At 37.5% G+C, this 21,526-nt stretch overlaps 2 protein-coding genes across 2 annotated transcripts in view; one reads left to right on the plus strand and one right to left on the minus strand.

Annotated features, from left to right (window-relative positions):
• The window catches only part of ADGB (androglobin), a 215,590-nt gene that overhangs the window by 130,284 nt on the left and 63,780 nt on the right, over positions 1-21,526 (plus strand). The window contains exons 14-23 of the mRNA XM_037729497.1: positions 3,341-3,374; positions 4,222-4,405; positions 4,852-4,915; positions 8,423-8,525; positions 11,256-11,397; positions 13,172-13,286; positions 15,960-16,127; positions 17,257-17,392; positions 18,221-18,358; positions 20,818-20,911. Of these exons, the coding sequence (XP_037585425.1) occupies positions 3,341-3,374; positions 4,222-4,405; positions 4,852-4,915; positions 8,423-8,525; positions 11,256-11,397; positions 13,172-13,286; positions 15,960-16,127; positions 17,257-17,392; positions 18,221-18,358; positions 20,818-20,911 (1,178 nt within the window). The remainder of the gene's footprint in view (positions 1-3,340; positions 3,375-4,221; positions 4,406-4,851; positions 4,916-8,422; positions 8,526-11,255; positions 11,398-13,171; positions 13,287-15,959; positions 16,128-17,256; positions 17,393-18,220; positions 18,359-20,817; positions 20,912-21,526) is intronic.
• LOC108285808 (60S ribosomal protein L26-like) lies at positions 15,062-15,552 on the minus strand. The gene has a single exon (XM_037729496.1). The coding sequence runs from the start codon at positions 15,535-15,537 to the stop codon at positions 15,100-15,102; it is 438 nt and encodes a 145-aa protein (XP_037585424.1). The 5' UTR covers positions 15,538-15,552; the 3' UTR covers positions 15,062-15,099.

Here is a 21,526-nt window from a genome sequence, read left to right on the forward strand (position 1 = left end):
TCTAGCTCTTTCAATTTTGATGTTAGGTTGTCAATTTTAGATCTTAACATGTTTCTCATGTGGGCATTTATTGCTATAAAGTTCCCTCTAGACACTGCTTTAAATGTGTCCCAGAGATTCTGGTACATTGTGTATTCGTTCTCATTGGTTTCAAAGAACATCTTTATTTCTGCCTTCATTTCATTGTTTATCCAGTTGACATTCAGGAGCCAGTTGTTCCATTTCCATGAAGTTGTGTGGCTCTGAGCTAGTTTCTTAATCCTGAGTTCTAATTTGATTTCCCTGTGGTCTGAGAGACTGTTTATTATGATTTCCATTCTTTTGCATTTGCTGAGGATTGATTTACTTCCAATTATTTGGTCAATTTTAGAGTAGGAGCAATGTGGTGCTGAGAAGAATGTATATTCTGTGGATTTGGGGTCAAGATTTCTGTAGATGTCTATTAGGTCTGCTTGGTCCTGATCTGAGGTCAAGTCCTGGATATCCTTGTTAATTTTCCGTCTTGTTGATCTAATATTGACAGTGGAGTTTTAAAGTCTCCGACTATTATTGTGTGGGAGTCTAAGTCTCTTTGTAGGTGGTTAAGAACTTGCGTTATGTATCTGGGTGCTCCTGTATTGGGCACGTATATATGTAGGATAGTTGGCTCTTCTTGCTGCATTGATCCTTTTACCATTATGGAATGCCCTTCTTTGTCTCTTTTGATCTTTGTTGGTTTAAAGTCTATTTTATCAGAGACTAGGATTGCAATTCCTGCTTTTTTTTTTTTTTCTTTCCATTTGCTTGGTAAATCTTCCTCCATCCTTTTTTTTTTAGCCTATGTGTGTCTTTGCACATGAGATGGGTTTCCTGAATACAGCACACTGATGGGTCTTGACTCTTTATCTAATTTGCCAGTCTGTGTCTTTTGATTGGGGCTAAATGCCCCAATTTGCATCTAGGGTTTATATTGTTATGTCTGAATTTGATCCTGCTATTTTGATGCTAGCTGGATGTTTTGCCTGTTAGTTGATATATTTTCTTTGTTGTGTTGATGGTCGTTACTATTTGTTATGTTTTTGGAGTGACTGGTACTGGTTGTTCCTTTCTATGTTTAGTGCTTCTTTCAGGAACTCTTGTACGGCAGGCCTGGTGGTGACAAAATCTCTCAGCAATTGCTTGTCAATAAAGGATTTTATTTCTCCTTTGCTTATAAGCTTAGTTTGGCTGGATATAAAATTCTAGGTTGAATGTTCTTTTCTTTAAGGATGTTTAATGTTGGCCCCCACTCTCTTCTGGTTTGTAGGGTTTCTGCCAAGAGATCCGCTGTGAGTCTGTTGGGCTTCCCTTTGTGAGTTACCCAACCTTTCTTTCTGGCCACACTTAGCATTTTTTCTTCATTTTGACCCTGGTGAATCTGATGATTATGTGCCTTGGGGTTGCTCTTCTTGAGGAATATCTTTGTGGTGTTCTCTGTGTTTCCTTGACATGAATATTGGCCTGCCCTGCTAAATTGGGGAAGTTCTCCTGGATAATATCCTGAAGAGTGTTTTCCAGCTTGGATTCATTCTCTCTGTCACATTCAGGTACACCCATCAAATGTAGATTAGGTCTTTTCACATAATCCTATATTTCTTTGAGGATTTGTTCATTTATTTTCAACTTTTTCCTCTAATCCTGCCTTCTCATTTTATTTCATTGAGTTGATCTTCAATCTCTGATATCCTTTCTTCTGCTTGGTTGATTTTGCTATTGAAACTTGTGTATGCTTTGTGACGTTCTCGTGCTGTGTTTTTCAGCTCCATCAAGTCTTTTATATTCTTCTCTAAGCTGTTTATTCTAGTTAGCATTTCAACTAACCTTTTTTCAAGATTCTTAGTTTCTTTGCATTGGGTTAGCACATGTTCTTCTAACTCGGAGAAGTTTGTTATTACCCACCTTCTGAAGCCTGTTTCTGTCAATTCATCAGATTCATTCTCCATCCAGCTTTGTTCCCTAGCTGGTGAGAAGTTGTGATCCCTTGGAAGAGGAGAGGTGTTCTGGTTTTTGGTGTTTTCATCCTTTTTACACTGGTTTCTTCTCATCTTTGTGGCTTTATCTACCTGTGGTCTTTGTAGTTGGTGACTTTCAGATGGGGTTTCTGAGTGTACATCCTTTTTGTTGATGTTGACAATATTTCTTTCTGTTTCTTAGTTTTCCTTATAATAATCAGTCCCTCTGCTGCAGGACTGCTGGAGGTCTACTCCAGACCCTGCTTACCTGGGGATCACCCCCGGGGGCTGCAGAACAGTAAGGGTTGCTGCTGGTTTCTTCTTCTGTCATCTTCTTCCCAGTAGGGTACCTGCCAGATGTCAGCCTGAGCTCTCCTTTATGAGATGTCTCTTTAGGTGTATAGGGGTCTGGGAGCTGCTTGAGGAGACAGTCTGTCCCTTATAGGAGCTCAAGTGCTATGCTGGGAGCTCTGTTATTCTGTGCAGAGTTGCTGGGCAGGTACATTTAAATCTGCTGCAGTGGAATTCATAACCGCCTCTTTTCCCAGGTGCACTGTCCTAGGAAGGTCGAGCTTTATTTATAAGTTCCTGATGTGCTGCTGCCTTTTTTCATAGATGCCCTGACCAGCATGGAGTTAGTTTAATCAGGGTCTGTAGGCAGAGGCGTTGCTGAGCTGCTACAGGCTCTGCCCACCTGCTGTGTGAACTTCCTTGAGGTGTTGTTTATAGAGGTAGTTAGAACTGCCTTGGTAGTGGTGGACGCCCTTCCCTCCCCACACTGAGCTAGACCATCCCAGGTTCAGCTGCACTTGCTGCAAAAGTCTCAATCTAGAGCATTTCAGATTGCTTGTTTTATGGGAGTGGTACCTGCCAAGCCAGGTCACCTGGCTCCCTGTCTCAGCCCCCTCCTTTCAGTTGAATGGGCAGCTCTGTCTCCCAGGCATTCCAGGCGCCAGTTGAAACAGCTGCCCAGATTTGTGTGAGTTTCTGTGTGCCAACCCGCAGCACAGCTGAAACAACTGTGCTGGAAACTCATGGTGCTTTTTGGCCTGGAAATCTCCTGGTCTGTGGGCAGCGAAAACTGGTTTGGAAATGCAGTGATCACACACCCTCTGCATTGTTCTTGCTAGGAACTGCACTCCAGAGCTCTTCCTAATCTGCGATCTTGGATCTTCAGTCTCAGTCAGTTATTTAATTCCATTCATGTCCTTTGATATTTAAAGTAAAAACAAATTTTCTGTTAGTGTGTTTTAGTAAGTTTTCTTAAAAACCTAACTATATTAGCTCTTTTAGTAACTTTGGTGCTTTGGATAGTTGCAATGTTTTGTTGAATTCAAAATGGTTTTAAAATGTGTTTCTTTTATTCATAGGGAAATACTGCTTCACAAATTATACTTGGAAAAGGTAAATCAATAATCTTCCTGTGACTTTTTTTCAATGGACATCAAGATACAGAGGGGCATCTCTGCTTCCTAACAGCTTCCCTTCTGGCTCTCAGCAGCCTTTCTTTAGTGTCTCCTTTGATTTGCCAAGTTTAGTCTGCTCTGGGCTTTAAAAAAGGAGATACAAATTTCAATGGTTAAATTGAAGGTAAAGGTAAAAATAAAACAGGAACTGATTAAGGACTCATGAATAAACCTCATGTATTTTAATGCTGCATCCTGTGATCAAAACATGAAACCATTCAGTGCGAATTCCTTAGTTCCTAAATAAAAGACTTGGCCAAGACTCAAATTCAACATTACATATATAATTTTGGATCCAGAAGTCTATAGGAATGGTATGCCACATTACTTGGTAAGTATAAATTAAGGCTATAGAATCACTGACTGTGGGGAATAATTAAATGTCTTACTGAAACATGTTTATCATACTAGATCTTTCAAATTTTTATTTCTTTTTCTGTTGTCTGAGCCATCCCCTCCTATAAGACTATGTCCATCTATAGAAGATTTTAAGTAAATAATCTAGCTAATTTCTGTTGTAACTTCACAATCTCTAAAGAATCTGTGAACAAATTTATCAAAGTAATTTTAGAATTTCTGGACACTCTAATATGCATAGAAATTATGATTACATTCTCCTATGTGTATGAAATGTGTCTTTGTGTGGACCTCCATAAATGTATTTATCTCAGTAAATATTTTCCCAAAAATAAACTTTGATATTTAAGCTTCCCTTTATCATATTACATATCTCAATAACATGTTATTTAATAATATAAGGTGTGCCTGAAATGTGTGTCTTCTAGGCACAGATGAACAAACAGACTTTGGATTGGGTGATGCCCATCAGAGTGATGGATTAAACTTGGAAAGAGATGTAGTCAGCCAGACTATAGCAACACAGGAGAAGTCACAGGAAGAACTTACAACAAATAATGGTGTTTCTAAGGAAATATGGTTAGATTTTAAAGATTTCTGTGTATGCTTTCAGTAAGTATGCCAATGGGATCAATCTGACTATGTTGTAGTTAAGCCCTGAGCTGCATTAGTACACAAATTCATATTAGCATTTATTTTTGCATATTTCGTATAGTGGTTATATAACCTATTAATTCTTAGCATCATTCAAAATAAGCCAATAACAGCCTAGTGTTGGTATAACATCAAATAAAAATTTTAAAAGGGAAAATAAATATGTTGATTATCCATATACCACATTAATAGCCAAACCAATCTTAGGCCAGTTTTTGCTTCTTAATTAAAATGAAGAAATTTTATTCACTAGAATTATTATTTTCCCTTTAGCACGACTGACCCAATACTGTTGTTGTTTTTTAACTTTCTTCCTACAATTATTTGATTATAAGAAAATGAACATGTATTACTAGTCTTTGCATATAATCACAATAACCTGTTATAAATGGTTTTTTTTTCAGAAATATATATATTTTCCACAAGCCAAGTTCATATTGCCTTAACTTTCAAAAATCAGAATTTAAGGTAAATACATTAGGATCTCTTCCATTCTCTTTAAATTTTTGGTAGAATCACACCAGTAGAAGCATCTCCAAATTTTTGAAATATTTCTAAACTTGTAACATAATTATATTTTTAAAAATTAATTTTTAGAGTCTCCCACTAATCCTTATCCAAGCAATAAGCAAAATGCCACTAGCTCATAACCACAAGTGTGATCCATCTGACTATGTTAAATCCTGGCCTGAATTATTATACAAATCCAGATTAAGAAAAATTGATTTATGAAAAAAATGAAGGAGATGCACAAATAAATTCACTAGATTTGTTTTCAATTAGTATTTACTGAAGAGTGTGTGGTTCCTAAAACATAAGGACACTGCACCATTATGTCTGGATTTTTTCTCCCGTCTCATCCCTCTCCCTGGAGTGTCTTCCCTTTCATCCTCTTTATCCTCATTGCTGTTGTTCAGCTGATGCCTGGAAATCGTTCAGAACGTCATAAATGGCCTTGACACTGTGAGGCATCCCTTCCCTGGCCATGGAGTCTGAGTTAAGTGGCTTGGCTTCACGCTCTCTGTTTGCCCAGCATTTGCCTCCCACCCTCCCAACTTTCTGGTTGCTTCTCTGTGCCCGTTCTTCCCCCTACTTACTGTTGATGTCATTAGAAGGGCTGTATCCTTTTGTTTACCACTTATAAGAGCATTCCTGGCATGAGGTAGGAACTCAATTTAAAAATTGTCGATTAAGATAATTAACAAACCACATATTGAGCAGAATTTTAAGAAAAGCTATGACACGTATTCTGGGAAACTGAACTGTACTAACATTTGCATGTTTTCCTATCTTAGGACAAGGCCACTCAAGCCCCTAATGATAATCCCACACCTCCATGAGCAGTACACAGAGGTGGGGGAAGTAAAGAATCCTTGAAACTTTTCCACTGCCCTTGTAACAGATGAAAACAGCCAGAGAAAACCTTTTGAATAGACCTCAAGAGCTGCTCTGTTTCTGGCTGCCTACTCTGAAAATAAGAATAGTGACTGGGGGAAAGAAATCCTTCACCTAGTTCTGGAGTATGTGAAAACACCTAGAGGAATTCTTTGACTTTATAAAGATAACACAATTAATTGGGAATAGTTGAACCCAGAGTATGATATCAGCATAATGTACAGTTTACAGTTTACTTAGGGATATTTCCATGTTTTCACCATTGCCAATGATGACAATGGTTTATAAATGTTGCAGGCCCTAGACTAGGTTATTTATTGCATTCACTCACGCCTCATAGCAAACCCTGTGAAAGAGATATGAGTATCGTCATTTTACATCTAAGGAAGATGGAGCAGATCAAATGTGAAATAACGTATGTAAAACACTTAGAAGAATGCCTATTAGTAAGTGGTAATAAATGTTGGCTGCCATTTACTAAAGACAGTTGCATAGAAGCTTTTGGTAAACATAACCATCCTAATGTAAAAGTATATGTGGTAAATTGGTCAACTGTTCTTTATTCTGATCTTATTCTTACAAAGTGATGATAAGCACAGATTTTTTTTTTCTTTTAAAATTCTCATGCTTGGTGAAATAAAATTATGACATTTCTTTTATTTCCCTGAATTTTTTTTAACATTCACGGTGTGAGAAAATAACGTTCTTAAAGACACTGGGTTATAATCTTAATGGCATTTAGTATGGCTGGAAAGTAAGGATCTGCTGTGCTCTGAGACCAGACGCTCCTGATTTTAGTGGCCTGCTGAGCTGGGGGCACAGAGTCCCGAGGCCTGTCCTCAGCACAATCCACAGATGGTCCCTTGGTGCCTAGTGTGAGGTTGGAGCAGGGACATTTCAAAGGTGTCATATGCTGGCACCAGGGCATAAGCCCCTGTGAGGCCTTCAGGAACACCCCACCCCTCAATTCTCAGACCCTTGACAATGACAGCAAATGAGCTCCAGGCAGAAACTCCTCCTCAGGCATTCATGCCAGGCTCACAAGTCCAAAGGTCCTTCATATTTTCAGATAATGAATATTTGAAACAACTTTCTATGTCATCAGCATGTCACAGCTAATAGGAAGCAAAGTGTCAAATGATAACAAATGGGAAATGGGGAGGAGTAATCATTTATGTCATGATTACATTGCATCAAGCATTTGTAGCAATCTTTGTCATACTTGATTAAATAACAATGCTTTCTTTTTCATAGCATTACTACATATTTCCTTTCATATATTAACTGTTTTTTTATTGTGGTGGAATAATATGAAAAACTTTTAAATTATAGTATAGTCCAATCAAATTAATGGAACACATTTACCATGTGCCATCTGTCACAATTATGTTGAAGCACTGAGAACATGAAAGGCTATACTAATGCATGAATCAAGAGTACCAGCCTTAGAGTCAGGCTGATGGCCTTACCTACTTTTTTCTCTCATTTTTGCTGCTACAAAATCTGTGACCTTTGGCAAATAGCTTACCCTCTCTGTGTTTCAGTTTCTTCATGTATAATTAGATACATTAATAGTACTCATATAGGATGAACTGAAATTAATACATATAACGTTTATGTAACTATCCTTTAAGGAAACCTGATTTTACTAAACACTTTATTCCATCTCCAAAACAAAAACCCACAGCCTGCTGTATCAGCAAGCAATGGGTATTAAGTTAGTCCATTCTCACACTGCTATAAAGAACTACCTGAGACTGGGTAATTTATGTAGAAAAGAGGTTTCATTGACTCAAAGTTGTGCAGGCTGTACAGGAAGCATGGCTGGGAGTCCTCAAGAAATTGACAGTCATGGCGGAAGGTGATGGCGAAGCAAGCACATCTTACCATGGCAGAACAGGAGAGAAAGAGAGAGAGCAAAGGGGGAAGTGCCACACACTTTCAAACAACCAGGTCTCCTGAGAACGCTATCACTAGAAAAGCAAGGGACAAGTCAGTCCCATGATTCAGTTACCTTCCACCAGTCCCCTCCTTCAACACGTGGGGATTAATATTCGATGTGAGATTTGAGTGGAAACACAGAGCTAAACCATCTCAGGTATATATCTGAAGGTCCCGTGAAAAGAAGGACGAGAGAGGTTATTTCACATACCACCCTGTAAAATAACAATACATCCAATTGGCCATTCCTGTTCTCTGCCAAAGTTACTTACTTTGTGGCCTTCCTGCTCATCGAAGACCCATGCTTGAGTACTATTCTGCCCTGGGCTCAGTCTCCTCTCTTTCTCATTGTTGGAACAAGCATATCCCTTTTCTTTCCCTATAGAGAGCTCTGCCTCTCTCTGATATGGTGGCTAGTCTGACACAGCTCCTGCAGACCCAGTTTCCATAGATGGTTGCCAACATTCACCCAGTATAATTTTCTTCATTGAATTAGATTCATCAAGTATTTATTGTGGTGCCTACAAGACAGTAAGTTTCCTGTAAATCTTAAATGTTATACTATGTTTTCACTAGAAGTGAAAATAATAACATTGATCAATTGGTATTAAGTATGATAATTGGTCAATTTTCTTGCAGTTCTCAGAAGAACGAGTGTCCTACTATCTATTTGTGGATAGTCTAAAACCTATTGAACTACTGGTTTGCTTTTCTGCATTGGTACGCTGGGGGGAGTATGGAGGTAAGAGAGCTCTGAGGAAATGATAGTCTTAAAGCCCAGATCATGTTCAGGCTGGGGAACATGCAATAATAAGATTTTTAGAGGTCGGGTATAGTCACTCACACCTGTAATCCTAGCACTTTGGGAGGCTGAGGCAGGTTGATCACCTGAGGCCAGAAGTTCTAGGCCAGCCTCACCAACATGGTGAAACCTGATCTCTACTAAAAACACAAAAATCAGCCAGGTGTCGTGGCAGGCATCTGTAATCCCAGCTTCTAGGGAGGCTGAGACAAGAGAATTGCTTGAACCCGGGAGGCAGAGCTTGCAGTGAGCTGAGATTGCACCATTGTACTCCAGCCTAGGCAACAAAAGTGAAACTCCATCTCAAAAAAAAAAAAATAATAAGATTTTTAGAAGACCATGGATGAAGGAACTCCCTCCCTTTCCAGAGTTTCTCTAGAGTCCTACAGGACCACCTATACCACCCACTCTGATGCTCTTACTCCACAGACACCAGGGATTATGCTCACTCCTGCCACCTGCACCTCTTCTGGTTGTAGTAATCTGTTCACCTTCTTGGTGTACTTAGTCAATCTGTTGTTGTAGTTGTTGACCTAGAAATGTCACCATTCTTAATTATTTCAACATCTATTGAAAAACAAACTATTTTTCTTTGATGTGCAATTCCGACCATCTTTCCCTCTGTCCCACCTTGGTACACCACTTCCATGGTTACTCTGTAGACCTTAAGTTTACCAATTTGTGCATCATCTCAGTCATCTCAATTTCAAGCACCCCCCTCTCCAGTTCACTCTCTAGAACTCCCACTCCCACAAGTTTGGACATCACTGGATCTTTCATTCCTCTCTACCCTCCCACTTTTTTATGTGTCCATCACCCTCCTCATGTCCTTTTACCTTCCATTCCCAAAATACATTCTATAGTTGCTCACTGTGATTAAATATATCCTTGGATATGCCCTCCACATATTTGCCCTTTTTACCCTCTCATCTTGCTTTCCTGGAAAAACTCCACTATTGTTTAAACCTGTTGCTATATCCAACCTGTAGTTTCAAGAGAGCAGCTAAATGTGATTGGAGGGAAGGAAAACAAACATGCTTAAATTTGAGGAGCACAAATCTCAACAAGCCCGTAAGAACTTCCAGCATTTCTCTAGTTCATTTATTCTCCCACTCACTTATTCCTGTAGATGACTACTGCAAACCCTCAAACATGCTCTCTCTCCCAATCCTCAATGCCTACTCTTACTGTCACTCATGTTCAGCTGATGACCTTGCTGTTGATCTTTCTTAAGAGGCAGAAGAAATCAGAAATGATTTCTGCTTTCAGAATTTCTACCTCCCTTTCCCACAATGAACTCTCTCAAGATCTAGTCCACCTTCCTTCTGTTCCAATGGATAGACTATCTTTGCTCTTCTGCAAGGCCAAACCCTTGCACACACATGCACACACAGGAACAAATTCACAAAACTTTATTCTTTTATTCTTTGGCCTGTTTTGTTAAAGAAGTTTTCTTGCACTCAAATTAACAGTACATGAAACTGTAAATTCACAATAAATATTTCCCAAATACTTAAAACTGAATATTTTACCAACATACAGGGCAGGGATTTTTTTTTTTTTAACTGAAGTATCATCCATGTTTTGAATGGTGTCTGATGCAGAGTAGGTGGCTAGAAAATACTTGTTGTATAATAAACTTTCCAAAATTTAGTGATCTAAGTTTAGTGCTTCTACCAAACCAATAGCCCTGAACATTGTCCTAGAACATTTAAATTCCATAGGCATTAAGGCATTTCAGGTAATGTTGTGACCTTATATCCTCAACTCTAGTGTTTTCTGGAAGTACAGAGGAAAGTTTTTTGTCTTCAGTCATTGATGAAGAATTAGCCCATATTATTTATCCATTTTTAAAGAAAAACTTTATATTAAAATTAAACTTTGTTAATTGCTTGCTATTTCTACATAATGTCAAAAACTGTGAATCAAAGGTAAAATTTTTGATAAACAAGCCAGGCATGTTGGCTCACTCCTGTAATCCTAGCATTTTGGGAGGGCAAATTGGGCAGATCACCTGAGGTCAGGAGTTCGAGATCAGCCTGGCCAACATGGTGAAATCCTGTTTCTACTAAAAATACAAAACTTAGCCGGGGGTGGTGGTAGGCACCTATAATCCCAGCTACTCCAGAGATTGAGGCAGGAGAATTTCTTGAACCGAGGAGGCAGATGTTGCGGTGAACCAAGATCACGCTACTGCATCCTAGCTTGGGTGATAGCAAGAGTCCATCTTAAAAAAATAAATAAATTTTAATAAACATTGGGATATTTCAACTTATTTTGACACTGTTTTAGAGAAATCTTATTTTCCCAGATGTAATACGTTTTCTTCCTCTAAAATTGCATCTACAAGGATATTGTAGTTACTACCATGGAGATAATAAAAGCAATGCTATACTACAATGAAAAATGTCCACTTGATTCTAATTTTCCTCTTTCTGGTTTCTTCCCTTGAGAGGATTGTTATGAGGCAGAGCATTGAATAAGGAGGAAGATCAGAGTGTTGTTTCTAGTAATTTACCTGGAGTAATTTCCAATGTTTTATGAACATTTTAATAATATTTCTAATGCTTGATTATTATTTATATTGTTATTTAATTAAAAAAACAGTGTTAGTGAATGCCAACTACACTTTCACAATCAAATTTTAATACCTTTTCACTTACCTGAAAGCCTTAACAAAAGACAGCCCTCCCATAGAGCCTGGACTTCTCACAGCTGAAACGTTTTCTTGGAAATCCCTGAAACCCTGCAATCTTGTTCTGAAGATTCACACATATGCTACCAAGGCTACAATGGTTCGTCTGCCTGTTGGGTATGAAGTGACTTCATTTTTTCCATATTAAAAATGGTTTGAAGGCCTGCAAACTGTTGATTACTAAAGAAGTAAGCAATATGGACTCTAAGATCTTGTTTCTTAAAGCAATTTCTCAAGGCACAGGTCTATCATTACTATTCTTGAGAAAAATAATTCCAAAAAAAATACATTGAGAAATGCTGTACACTGAATACTCCTTTGGGAGATTCATAATTGTCAAAGATTCTGGGAATATATTTAGTCAACACTATGTTTAAGTCCGTTTAACCCAGAATTTTCTAAAATTCATTTATAAATATACATAGCATTTATAATATTTTAAGTAGTATAAATTTTCTCATAAATATTTATTATGTTTTCTCATCAATATTGTAATACTTAGCAAAAACCCTGATTTTATGTAAACAAAAATTGAGAAACATGCATTTTCCTCCACCAATCCAGATTTTCTTGTAGCTTATTTTTGTTAGATATTATTTATAATTCAGATAAAGTTGATTAAACACATTAGCTTCCATTTTAAAGACAATATATATAATGGAAACGTTTTTTGATTTTAATGAATAAAAGTTAAAATATTACCTCAAATTTCAGATGAAATAAACATATTCACTAGGCCTTGAAATAAACACTTTCACTAGCTTTTACTTTTTTCCTGAGATCAATCATGCTAATTTTATACGATCAATCAAAAGTTATGGCTCTTATGCAAAAGGCAAAGCCTAAGCCACAAATGCTAAAATAATTGTGTCAAGCATCTAGTATTTCTAGAAAATAATACATTTCGAAACTTTGACATTTCTCACACCTCCCCTGTATACTCCAGCATGGAGAGATTCTCCCGGAAATCAAGTTACTCTGTCTGAGGGCTCATTCGCTGAGACAACCAAAGACAAGGAATTTAATAAAGAATCTTCTTATACCCGCTTTCCCCCCACAGGACCTAAACCATCAGCATGTATGTTTTGAACATACGTTAAATGTGGGGTCCCCAACCCCAGGGCCATGGACTGGTACCAGTCGGAGGCCTGTCAGGAACTGGGCCACACAGCAGGAGGTGAGCCATGCCTGAGCTCTGCCTCCTGTCAGATCAGCAGCAGCATTAGATTCTCATAGGAGCAAGAATCCTATCATGAGCTGCACATACAAGGGATCTAGGTTGCATGCTCCATATAAGAATCTAATGCCTGATGATCTGAAGTGGAACAGTCTCATCCCAAAACCATCCCCAAACCCAGTCCACGGAAAAGTTGTCTTCTGTGAAACTGGTCTTTGGTGCCAAAAAGGTTGAGGACTGCTGCTCTAAATGCTAAATAACTGGATGAAAGGGAATATCCCTGCTCTCATGACACCATAACCTGGAAGAGGAGACACAATGAACATACATGAAATGATGCATTTGTGACAAAAAGCCTATGAAGTCTACACAGCCCTATACCCACATGAATTTTTCCTGTTGTTAGGGAGAAATCAAGACTAGTCTTCACAACATGACTGCGGTGTGTGGGAGGTCACTCCAGCATGTACTGGAGAGGTTTGGCATTCAGTCCAATGATTTTTGTTCCATATAATTAGTAAAATATAGATGTCATTATCCTGTAGGGTTCTTATAGAGTGCAAATTCAAAGATCCTTATCTCATCTGTGTTAAAAATTGAACTCTTCACTAACCTTTGACTTAGTTTGAGTTTCAAAACGTTAACAAGCAACTAACGGGTCAAATGCTACCGCCCAGGGAACACTCAGTTCTCACCAGAATCCCTTCTCTTTAGGAGACACATGCTACTGTTCAACGCATACTCCCCAGTAGGACACTCCATACATATCTGCAGCATGGTGTCATTTGTCATTGGGGATGAACATGTCGTGTTGCCCAACTTTGAACCAGTAAGTATTTTTGCAACGGCAATTTTTATGTGCTTTATTTTCAGATATTTTGAACTAAACGCTATTTTATTTCATATTCAATTTACTCATTTTTTTAACCTTTAAAACTATTAAGTATACTCTGCAAGAAATTCCTACATGCAACCCCAAAGTCTATAATGAAGTCTGAACCCTGCAGGTATACAAATGAAATATGTAGACATTGTCCAACAACGGCTCTCACCTCTACTCTGTTGACTCTCTTTTCATGTCTGTTAATATTAGATCCTGTGATGTCATTGGTTCCTTGGGGCATAAAGGATCAGTGCAGTCCTTTTTTATGCAGTTTAAAATTTTTATCTATTTCTTTGCTTTCATCTTTTCCTTTGCTTAAGGAATTTGGAGCGTGTGTCTCTGGGATTTAGCAGGGAAGGAGTAGCTCAGAAGGTTCTGTCTCTTCTCCTTCATCTCCTCTCGCTCTTCTTAGTCTCTTCTCTTTGGTGTCTCTTGTTCCCCTGTTCTGACAAGGTCTGAAAAAGAGATGAGGTCAATGGAACCAGTATGCCCCCTGAAATCTTCTCTTGATTTTAGATGTCCTTTGTACACGTGCATTTGGGAGAATATTTGCAGACAGCCTTCCCATGGCATAATTCCTGATGCTTCCTCAGCTCTAACCCTTTCCCACCAAAACACAGAGTAACAAACAACAATTCCAAATAGCACAGCCTTGTATTGATGGGGTTCTCTAAGCCAGCCAGCAAATTTCCTGGCAAGCCAATGGTTCCCACACAGGCCACACTCATGTGTTCTTCCTTGCCTGAGCAGTGGCTGTGCAAGAGTTCCCAGGGCTGCCTCCTCTGTTTGCTGTGCAATCTCTCACCACTTCTCTTTCTTTCTTGCTCATTAGGCTCAGCAAGATCACACAGATCAGCAAGTTCACTTTATACATGGATGTTGCTTATTTCCATAACTATGTTTATCTTGCTTATTTCAAATTCTTGTCTTTTTTTAAAAAAACAATTCTGCTTTATATGGTATACATTGTCCAGTTTGTTGTCTTCATTTAATTTATCTCCCCAGGTGTTTGTTTATTTTGGTCTGTGAGCTCACATTTTCCCAGAAATATCACTTCCCAATGTTGAAAAGATTGTTGGAGCTCAAGCCCACACCCCATTGTTCTTTGATCCTAATAAAGGAGAAAAAGAGAATAGACTGACCCAAGGGCAGAGAGACGATACTTAGAACCATAACTGATTCCTTCTAATAAGTCCACTTGACCAGAGAACATTCCTGTTCACAGTTTCACCTTAAGGAGGAACACCATGAGATGAAGCTTTCCCTAGGCCTTGTGAGGATTCTGAGTAAGTGTGTTCCGGTAGTGAGTCAGTTGCATCTGTTTCCATCAATTTCTCACCCTCGCAAGGCATCTGTGCTTCATGCACACTTGCTGAGCCATTCCCCAAAATTTCAGGAGAAAATCAGGAACGATGGATGATTGTACCATGGTGCCCTCTAAGGGGAAAAAGGGTATTTTTTTTTTTTTTTTTTACAATTTTACCTTTTTCATCCTGCTGCTAGGCACCACAACAGCTGCTCTAGGCAACTCTAGGACCACCCACCGTATACCAACCACAGCAGATCCAAACACTTCAGTTTTCTCTGATTTTTAAAAATTAGTTACTTCCTGAAATTCCTGTCTTTTTCTTGCTTTATTATTTCCTTAGAGTTGATAGCAGGAGAGAGCCTCCAGCCCATGCTAGGTCAACTTCTGGTCTTTTTTTTTTTTTTTTTTCCTCATTTCAAGTTTTAATCAAAGCTTGTATATAAGGTTACTTTATTCCTGCATCTTCTCAATTGTTTCTTCCTTGTATTTGCCCTTTTCCTTTCCTACTTGGCGAGATTTGGCTTTCCGTTCAAGGATCTTTTTGCGGTCTTTGTCCAGTTTTAGCCTAGCGATAACCACCTTGCTGGGGTGAATGCCTACATGGACAGTGGTGCCGTTAGCCTTTTCCCGCTGCACCCGTTCAATGTAGATTACGTATTTCTTCCTGTAAACCTGGACTACTTTGCCAATCTGCTGACCTTTATAGTGTCCTCGTACAACCTGAACTTCATCATCCTTTCGGCTGGGCATGGATCGCACATTGTACTTGTGTCTCAGCTCTTTGGAAAGAGAGGAGGACATAATCTTCCTGCGAGTGTGGGAAGGTGCATTGAAATGCCTTTTGCTATTCTTGCTTTGGTCGGAAGTCACAAAGGGATTGAACTTCATTTTGGCAGCTCCCGCTTAGGTGATGGCCGCAAAAGGGAAGAGAATTACCTGGTCATTTTTATCTTTATGGCTTTCTCCTTGAAATCTTCTCTGCTCGTCAGTCCTCAAACTCCAGTTTTTTGTCAGACTAATCCCAAACATCCTCAGAACTAGGTCTCAATATTAATATGGTGGGAAAATTTTCCCTGAACCCCAGTATGAGGCGGATATTCCTCCTACACGTTCCCATTCAGATGGGAATTGCATTCCTTGTTTTTTATCTCTGAGACTGCAGCATTTAGTAAACTGCCTTGATATCAAACCTTCTATATAGAATTATTAAATCAGCCATATAGCAGAGGTTTTATAACAGAAATTAATTTTTATAAACTAAATGACACTTAAGCATAAGTGAGGATGGCTGCCATGTTTTGTCTTCACAGGAAAGCTGCCGATTTACAGAGCAGTCTCTGTTGATTATGAAAGCTATTGGAAATGTGATTGCTAATTTCAAAGATAAGAGTAAACTCTCTGCAGCTTTGAAGGATCTGCAAACAGCTCACTACCCTGTCCCCTTCCATGATAAAGAACTAACTGCACAGCACTTCAGGGTAAGCTTGTTTGGGATATGATATTTGGAAGAGGAAACTTTCTTTTTGAAATGGTGTGTCTTCCATTAGGTGACCTCCCAAATCAGAGCCAGAGAAAATATTTTGGATGGAGACAATATATTAGGGAAGTGATTTCAGAAAGCAGAAATGAGGGAGTAATAAAATGAATGAAATGAGAAAGAGAAAGAAATGGCTTAAAGGACATGATAATTACTGCTGTGGTTTACTGGGAATAAGCTGTGCAGGGAGTCCTGAAAAAATGTGGGACATCCCTTTAAAAGTCCCCACTCAAGGTTAGTGAGATGGTGGTGCTTCTCCACCAGCTCTTTTCCCCACTGTTAGATAGATTTCCCAGGCGACATTACCAGATCCAAGGATCAGAGTCAGTTTCTGCTGCTGATAGGTTAGATGACTGAGCCTGGATGAAAGAGAGCCCACATGGTTGGTTCGCCATTTGTGCTACCAAGATTACTCTGCATGAACCCACCTTAGCTGGCCCTGATTTAATATGTATTTAATATTTACATATTATTCATTTGTTCATAAATGAATGAATCATTTATGCAAAAGGGAGATATTTTGGAAAGAAAAAAAATCTCCATTTTGTACTTTGATAATTACACAACTACATGACATATGATGAAAAAGCTTTGTCTAAATCTAAGAGTTTTTTTTTAATACGAAGTTAGTACTACTACTAAGTAACTAAGAAAACTCTAAGAAACATATTTTCATTTTATGTAGCACATGAAATAATAGTGTGTCTTACAATGGATGGCATCTTAAAATCAATAAAATAAGCTACTTAACTTGCTTAAGCAAAAGGATCATGTTTTTTTTTAACCTTATTCTATTCCTCCTCTATTAGTTTAGTGCTATATTTTAATTGAGTCTATATCATAAACTTTGTTGTGGTGATAACATTGTATTAAATTAGAAATAATCAAATGATAATTTTGGTCTCTTACTGGGTAAGACTTCAAAGAATCTTCTGGTAGATGGCGTGTATATCTGAGAAATGGTTTTTATTTTTTATTTTTAGAGTATCTAAAAGTTTTTCAGAGCTTTTCTGGACAGGTGATGTTATTTTCTTGGTATAAAAAACATTAATGGACTTTATCTGTTTCAGGTTTTTCATCTTTCCTTATGGCGTTTAATGAAAAAAGTTCAAATAACAAAACCTCTTCCAAACTTCAAATTTGCATTCCGGGCTATGGTTTTGGACTTGGATTTACTCGATTCCTCCTTGGAAGAGGCTTCTTTAGGTACCGATTAATTTTATGTATTTAATCAAGGAATTCCTAGTTTTAAGTAACGTAAATAATTTAAGAAAGGTGTTTGTGGAGTAAGTGGAATAGGTGTTCGTGGACTGTCATGGAGCTCAAGCGATGCTCAAAGGGCTCCAAGGACCTGCTGGGGATCCCTACTCCTAATCCCCACCACATGTACTTCAAGAGGAGCCCAGAATTTTCCTGGTTTATTTACTCCTAACCTTAAAAAGATATGGAAGTCACTAATCTATATGGTGTGATTTGAAGAATTCTGGTAAGATCTTCTGACCCAAGTACCCCTACTTTCCTCTTCTTCCTGTGCTCTGCTCCCACAATTATATATATATATTATATATATATATTACATATTATATATATTAATATATATATTACATATTATATATATTAATATATTATATTATATATTATATATATATTAATATATATTATATATTATATATATATTAATATATATAATATATATATATATATTTAATTGCACTTTAGGTTCTGGGGTACAGGTGCAGAACATGCAGGATTCTTGCATAGGTACCTACAATTTTTATTTTTGAGAGAAACCTCTGGCTATATCCACACAGGAATCAATAGTAGTTCACTAGGATGTCCCTATTTTGTGTGTTTTCCCTCCTACAGAATGTTTACATTCTAACAAGAACCACCTAGACCTGGCAGTATTAACTATGACACTAACTCTTGCAATGTAGTTTTATATGTTGGAGGGCTTTCACAGCTAAAGACATTGAAACTTGGGGGAGGGATTAAATATAACTTTCAGTCCAAAGTTGGTTTTTCTCTTTCCAGTGGAATGGCTGGATGTTAAATACTGTATGCCCACAAGTGATAAAGAATATTCTCCTGAGGAAGTAGCAGCAGCAATTAAAATTCAAGCTATGTGGAGAGGGACTTACGTAAGATTACTCATGAAAGCCAGAATGCCAGGTATGATTGTTCAAACATTTATAAAATGAACTTGTTCGTATAAGAATAAATATTTATGTGTGTTAATGAAAGTATTTTAGAGTCACCCTACCTTATGGCTCAGCTAATTAATTTCAGTCTCTAAATAATGAAATTATTTGAAATCAGGAAGAATGTCAATGCACTGAGTGTCTTGTTCCCAGGATTGGCACAGTGCCTGGCACATCACAAGCACACAATAAATACTTGCTGAAAGAATGAGTGAAAACAATGAATGAATAAGTGAAAGATCAGCTCTGTTTTCCCAATCTATTGCAAGTTCTTTTAAAATAGAGGATTAGTTTTTTTTCTGTCTATATCCCAAGTGCCTAGTGCTGTGCTACCTCAGCCAGCTTCAGCTAAGTCATAGTTTTACATTTCTAGATCAGTTTTCAAACAAATGAATTAATAATTAAGTGGATGAATAAATTAATGCATAATAAAGAAGCCCCATGTATGTTATTAGTGACATACATCTATAAGGCATAAAATGCATTTTAAGTGTGTTCTTAAATTTATTAAATCAGATACATCTATGTGTATGTTAAATAAAATATTTTTGCCAAAAGATCTGTTTTATAAGCTTAAAATAAAATATGATAGATGCAAAACTTATATTCAAGCACTTTGGGAGGCTGAGGTGGGCAGGCCACTTGAGCTCTGGAGTTCAAGACCAGCCTGGGCAACATGGAGAAACTACAGCTCTACAAAAAATATAAAAATTTGCCAGGCATGGTGGCATGTGCCTGTAGTCCCAGCTACTTGGAAGGCAGAGGTGGGAGGATTACTTGAGCCCGGGAGGTGGTAGTTGCAGTGAACCAAGATCACACCACTACACTCTAGCCTGGGTGACAGGGTGAGATCTTGTCTCAAAAAAAAAAAAAAAAACAAAACCTTATATTCAATTATTTTCATTCTGTGGTTTTTGCTGACATTTTGATTGGAGAAACCTTACCTCCAGTGGATTCTTTATGTATATTGAAACATTTTTCTAAAAAAAAAAAAAAGTCTATTTGAAACATTTAATGATGATAATAGTCAAAATGTTTAAGCAGTAAAAACTTCAGATACACAATGGCTAAAAAATCCTAAATTACACAGCTTAATGATAGTAAAATATCATAGTTGTCTAATTTAATGGGGTTTTTCCTATTACAAAACATATGCATTCATCAAACTCAATATAGGATGTCTTGGCTTATTTTGTGCTGCTATGATGGAATACCAAAGACTAGGTTATTTGTAAAGAACAGAGATTTCTTACAGTTCTGAAGTCTGGAAAATACAAAATCAAGGGGTTTGTATCTGGACAGAGCCTTTATCCCATGAGGAAGATGGTGGGGTGGGAGAGCACACTCATCAAAGAGAGAGAGAGCTAAAGGAGAAATAGAGAGCCAAAACTCATCCTTGTATTCAGAAGCCACTTCTGAGATAACTAACCTACTCTTGCAATAATCACGTTCATTCATAAGGGGATAGCCCTCATGACCTAATCACCTCTTAAAGGTTCCACCTCTCTCAATGCTGTTACTTTGGGAATTAAATTTCTAACACATAAAATTTGGGAAATACATTCAAATCATGCATATGGTAAAATATGCTTTTATTGTCCATATATGTTGTAATAATTTTCATACAATGATTTTACTTCCCTCTTTAGAGACTGAAAATATGGACAATTTAGTAATGTACTTAATAGTTTGTATACAACTGTTCAAAATGTTTTTTAAATAGTGTTTGCATTTTTCACTCAACATATATTTATTGAATAACTTTCTTGATTGCACAACAGTGTTACATATTTTGGCCTTATAGCAGTCAATAAAATAGCCAAGGTTTCTGCTCTGATGAATCTTGTATTCTAATGAGAGTAAGCGTGTAATAGGCAAGTAAATATATTAAGATACCAATTTCAGATGCTGGTAAATACTATGAAGAAATTAAGATAGGATAATTAGAAAAAGAATGTTAGTTTCTGATATGTTAAATTTGAGGTTCTTAATAAGGATTCACATTTTCTTGCCAAGTTATCTACTTTTAAACCGTTTGCAGATAATGCAGTGAATTGAGCTCTAGTAAAAATCCTATTGGCCATTGTCCTTTAGAAAAATTGAATGGATTACTTTTTCTGAGATAAGACCTGTCATAAAAAAAGTTTTAGTGTGACAGAGATCTCCTTATGTAAACCCTTTAATGACTATCTTAAATTAGGTCAAGCAATATTTTAAGATTTTAAATTAAAGATGAAGGGAAAAAGCATAATACAGTGACTAGTTTATAGTTTATATCTTAAACCTGATTTTTCTCCTAATAAAGCCTATGACTTTGGATACCATCTTACATGTGAGTTTCAAATTCATTTGTGAAAATGAAGGCTTGGACAAGATGATCTTTCAGGCATCTTACAGCTTAACATTGTTATTATTTATTATTATTTTTAGACACAAAAGAAAATATCAGTGTTGCAGATACTCTTCAAAAAGTTTGGGCCATATTGGAAATGAATTTAGAACAGTATGCACTTTCTCTCCTAAGGTAAAGCAGTAAAATCATATTTTTATTACAATATATTGTCCTTTTGTCAAAGTCCATTCTGAATACTATCAACTTTGTGGACTGCTCCCCAGTCACTGCAGCTAGAACCACACCATTACTTCGGATCTTCCACAATAGTTTATCTAAAACATTTCTATGGTACTTGCTACTTTTTGTTTATGTTTTAGTTACATGGAACTAAAATTCTAAGCAGAAAACCTCTAGTAGCAGAACAAAGTTTCCTTAAATCTTATGATGTTGGGAAGACAAAAATTAAAGTTTAGGACCTGGTAGGGGATGACATCCAAATCAACAAAGTAGTCAGATGAAAGCCTTGAAGGACAATACTTTCTAAACCGGGGCAAGGCTGAGGTAGATCGAACCTGAGGAACACTGCATTCTAGCCATAACGCGTAACTCATGTCCAAGAGTCAGGCTAACCTGAACAAAACAGAAAAAATTACACACCCGGCCAGGCACAGTGGCTCACGCCTGTAATCCTAGCACTTTGGGAGGCCAAGGCGGGTAGATCACAAGGTCAAGAGATTGAGACCATCCTGGTCAAAATGGTGAAACCCCGTCTCTACTAAAAATACAAAAAATTAGCTAGGCATG

Source organism: Cebus imitator, unplaced genomic scaffold (assembly GCF_001604975.1).
Source record: "Cebus imitator isolate Cc_AM_T3 unplaced genomic scaffold, Cebus_imitator-1.0 Scaffold307, whole genome shotgun sequence".
NCBI lineage: Eukaryota > Metazoa > Chordata > Mammalia > Primates > Cebidae > Cebus > Cebus imitator.

What these genes read in the sequence shown, in the direction of transcription:
- LOC108285808 (XM_037729496.1), bottom strand. Translation starts at nt 15,537, where the DNA reads ATGAAGTTCAATCCCTTTGTGACTTCCGACCAAAGCAAGAATAGCAAA.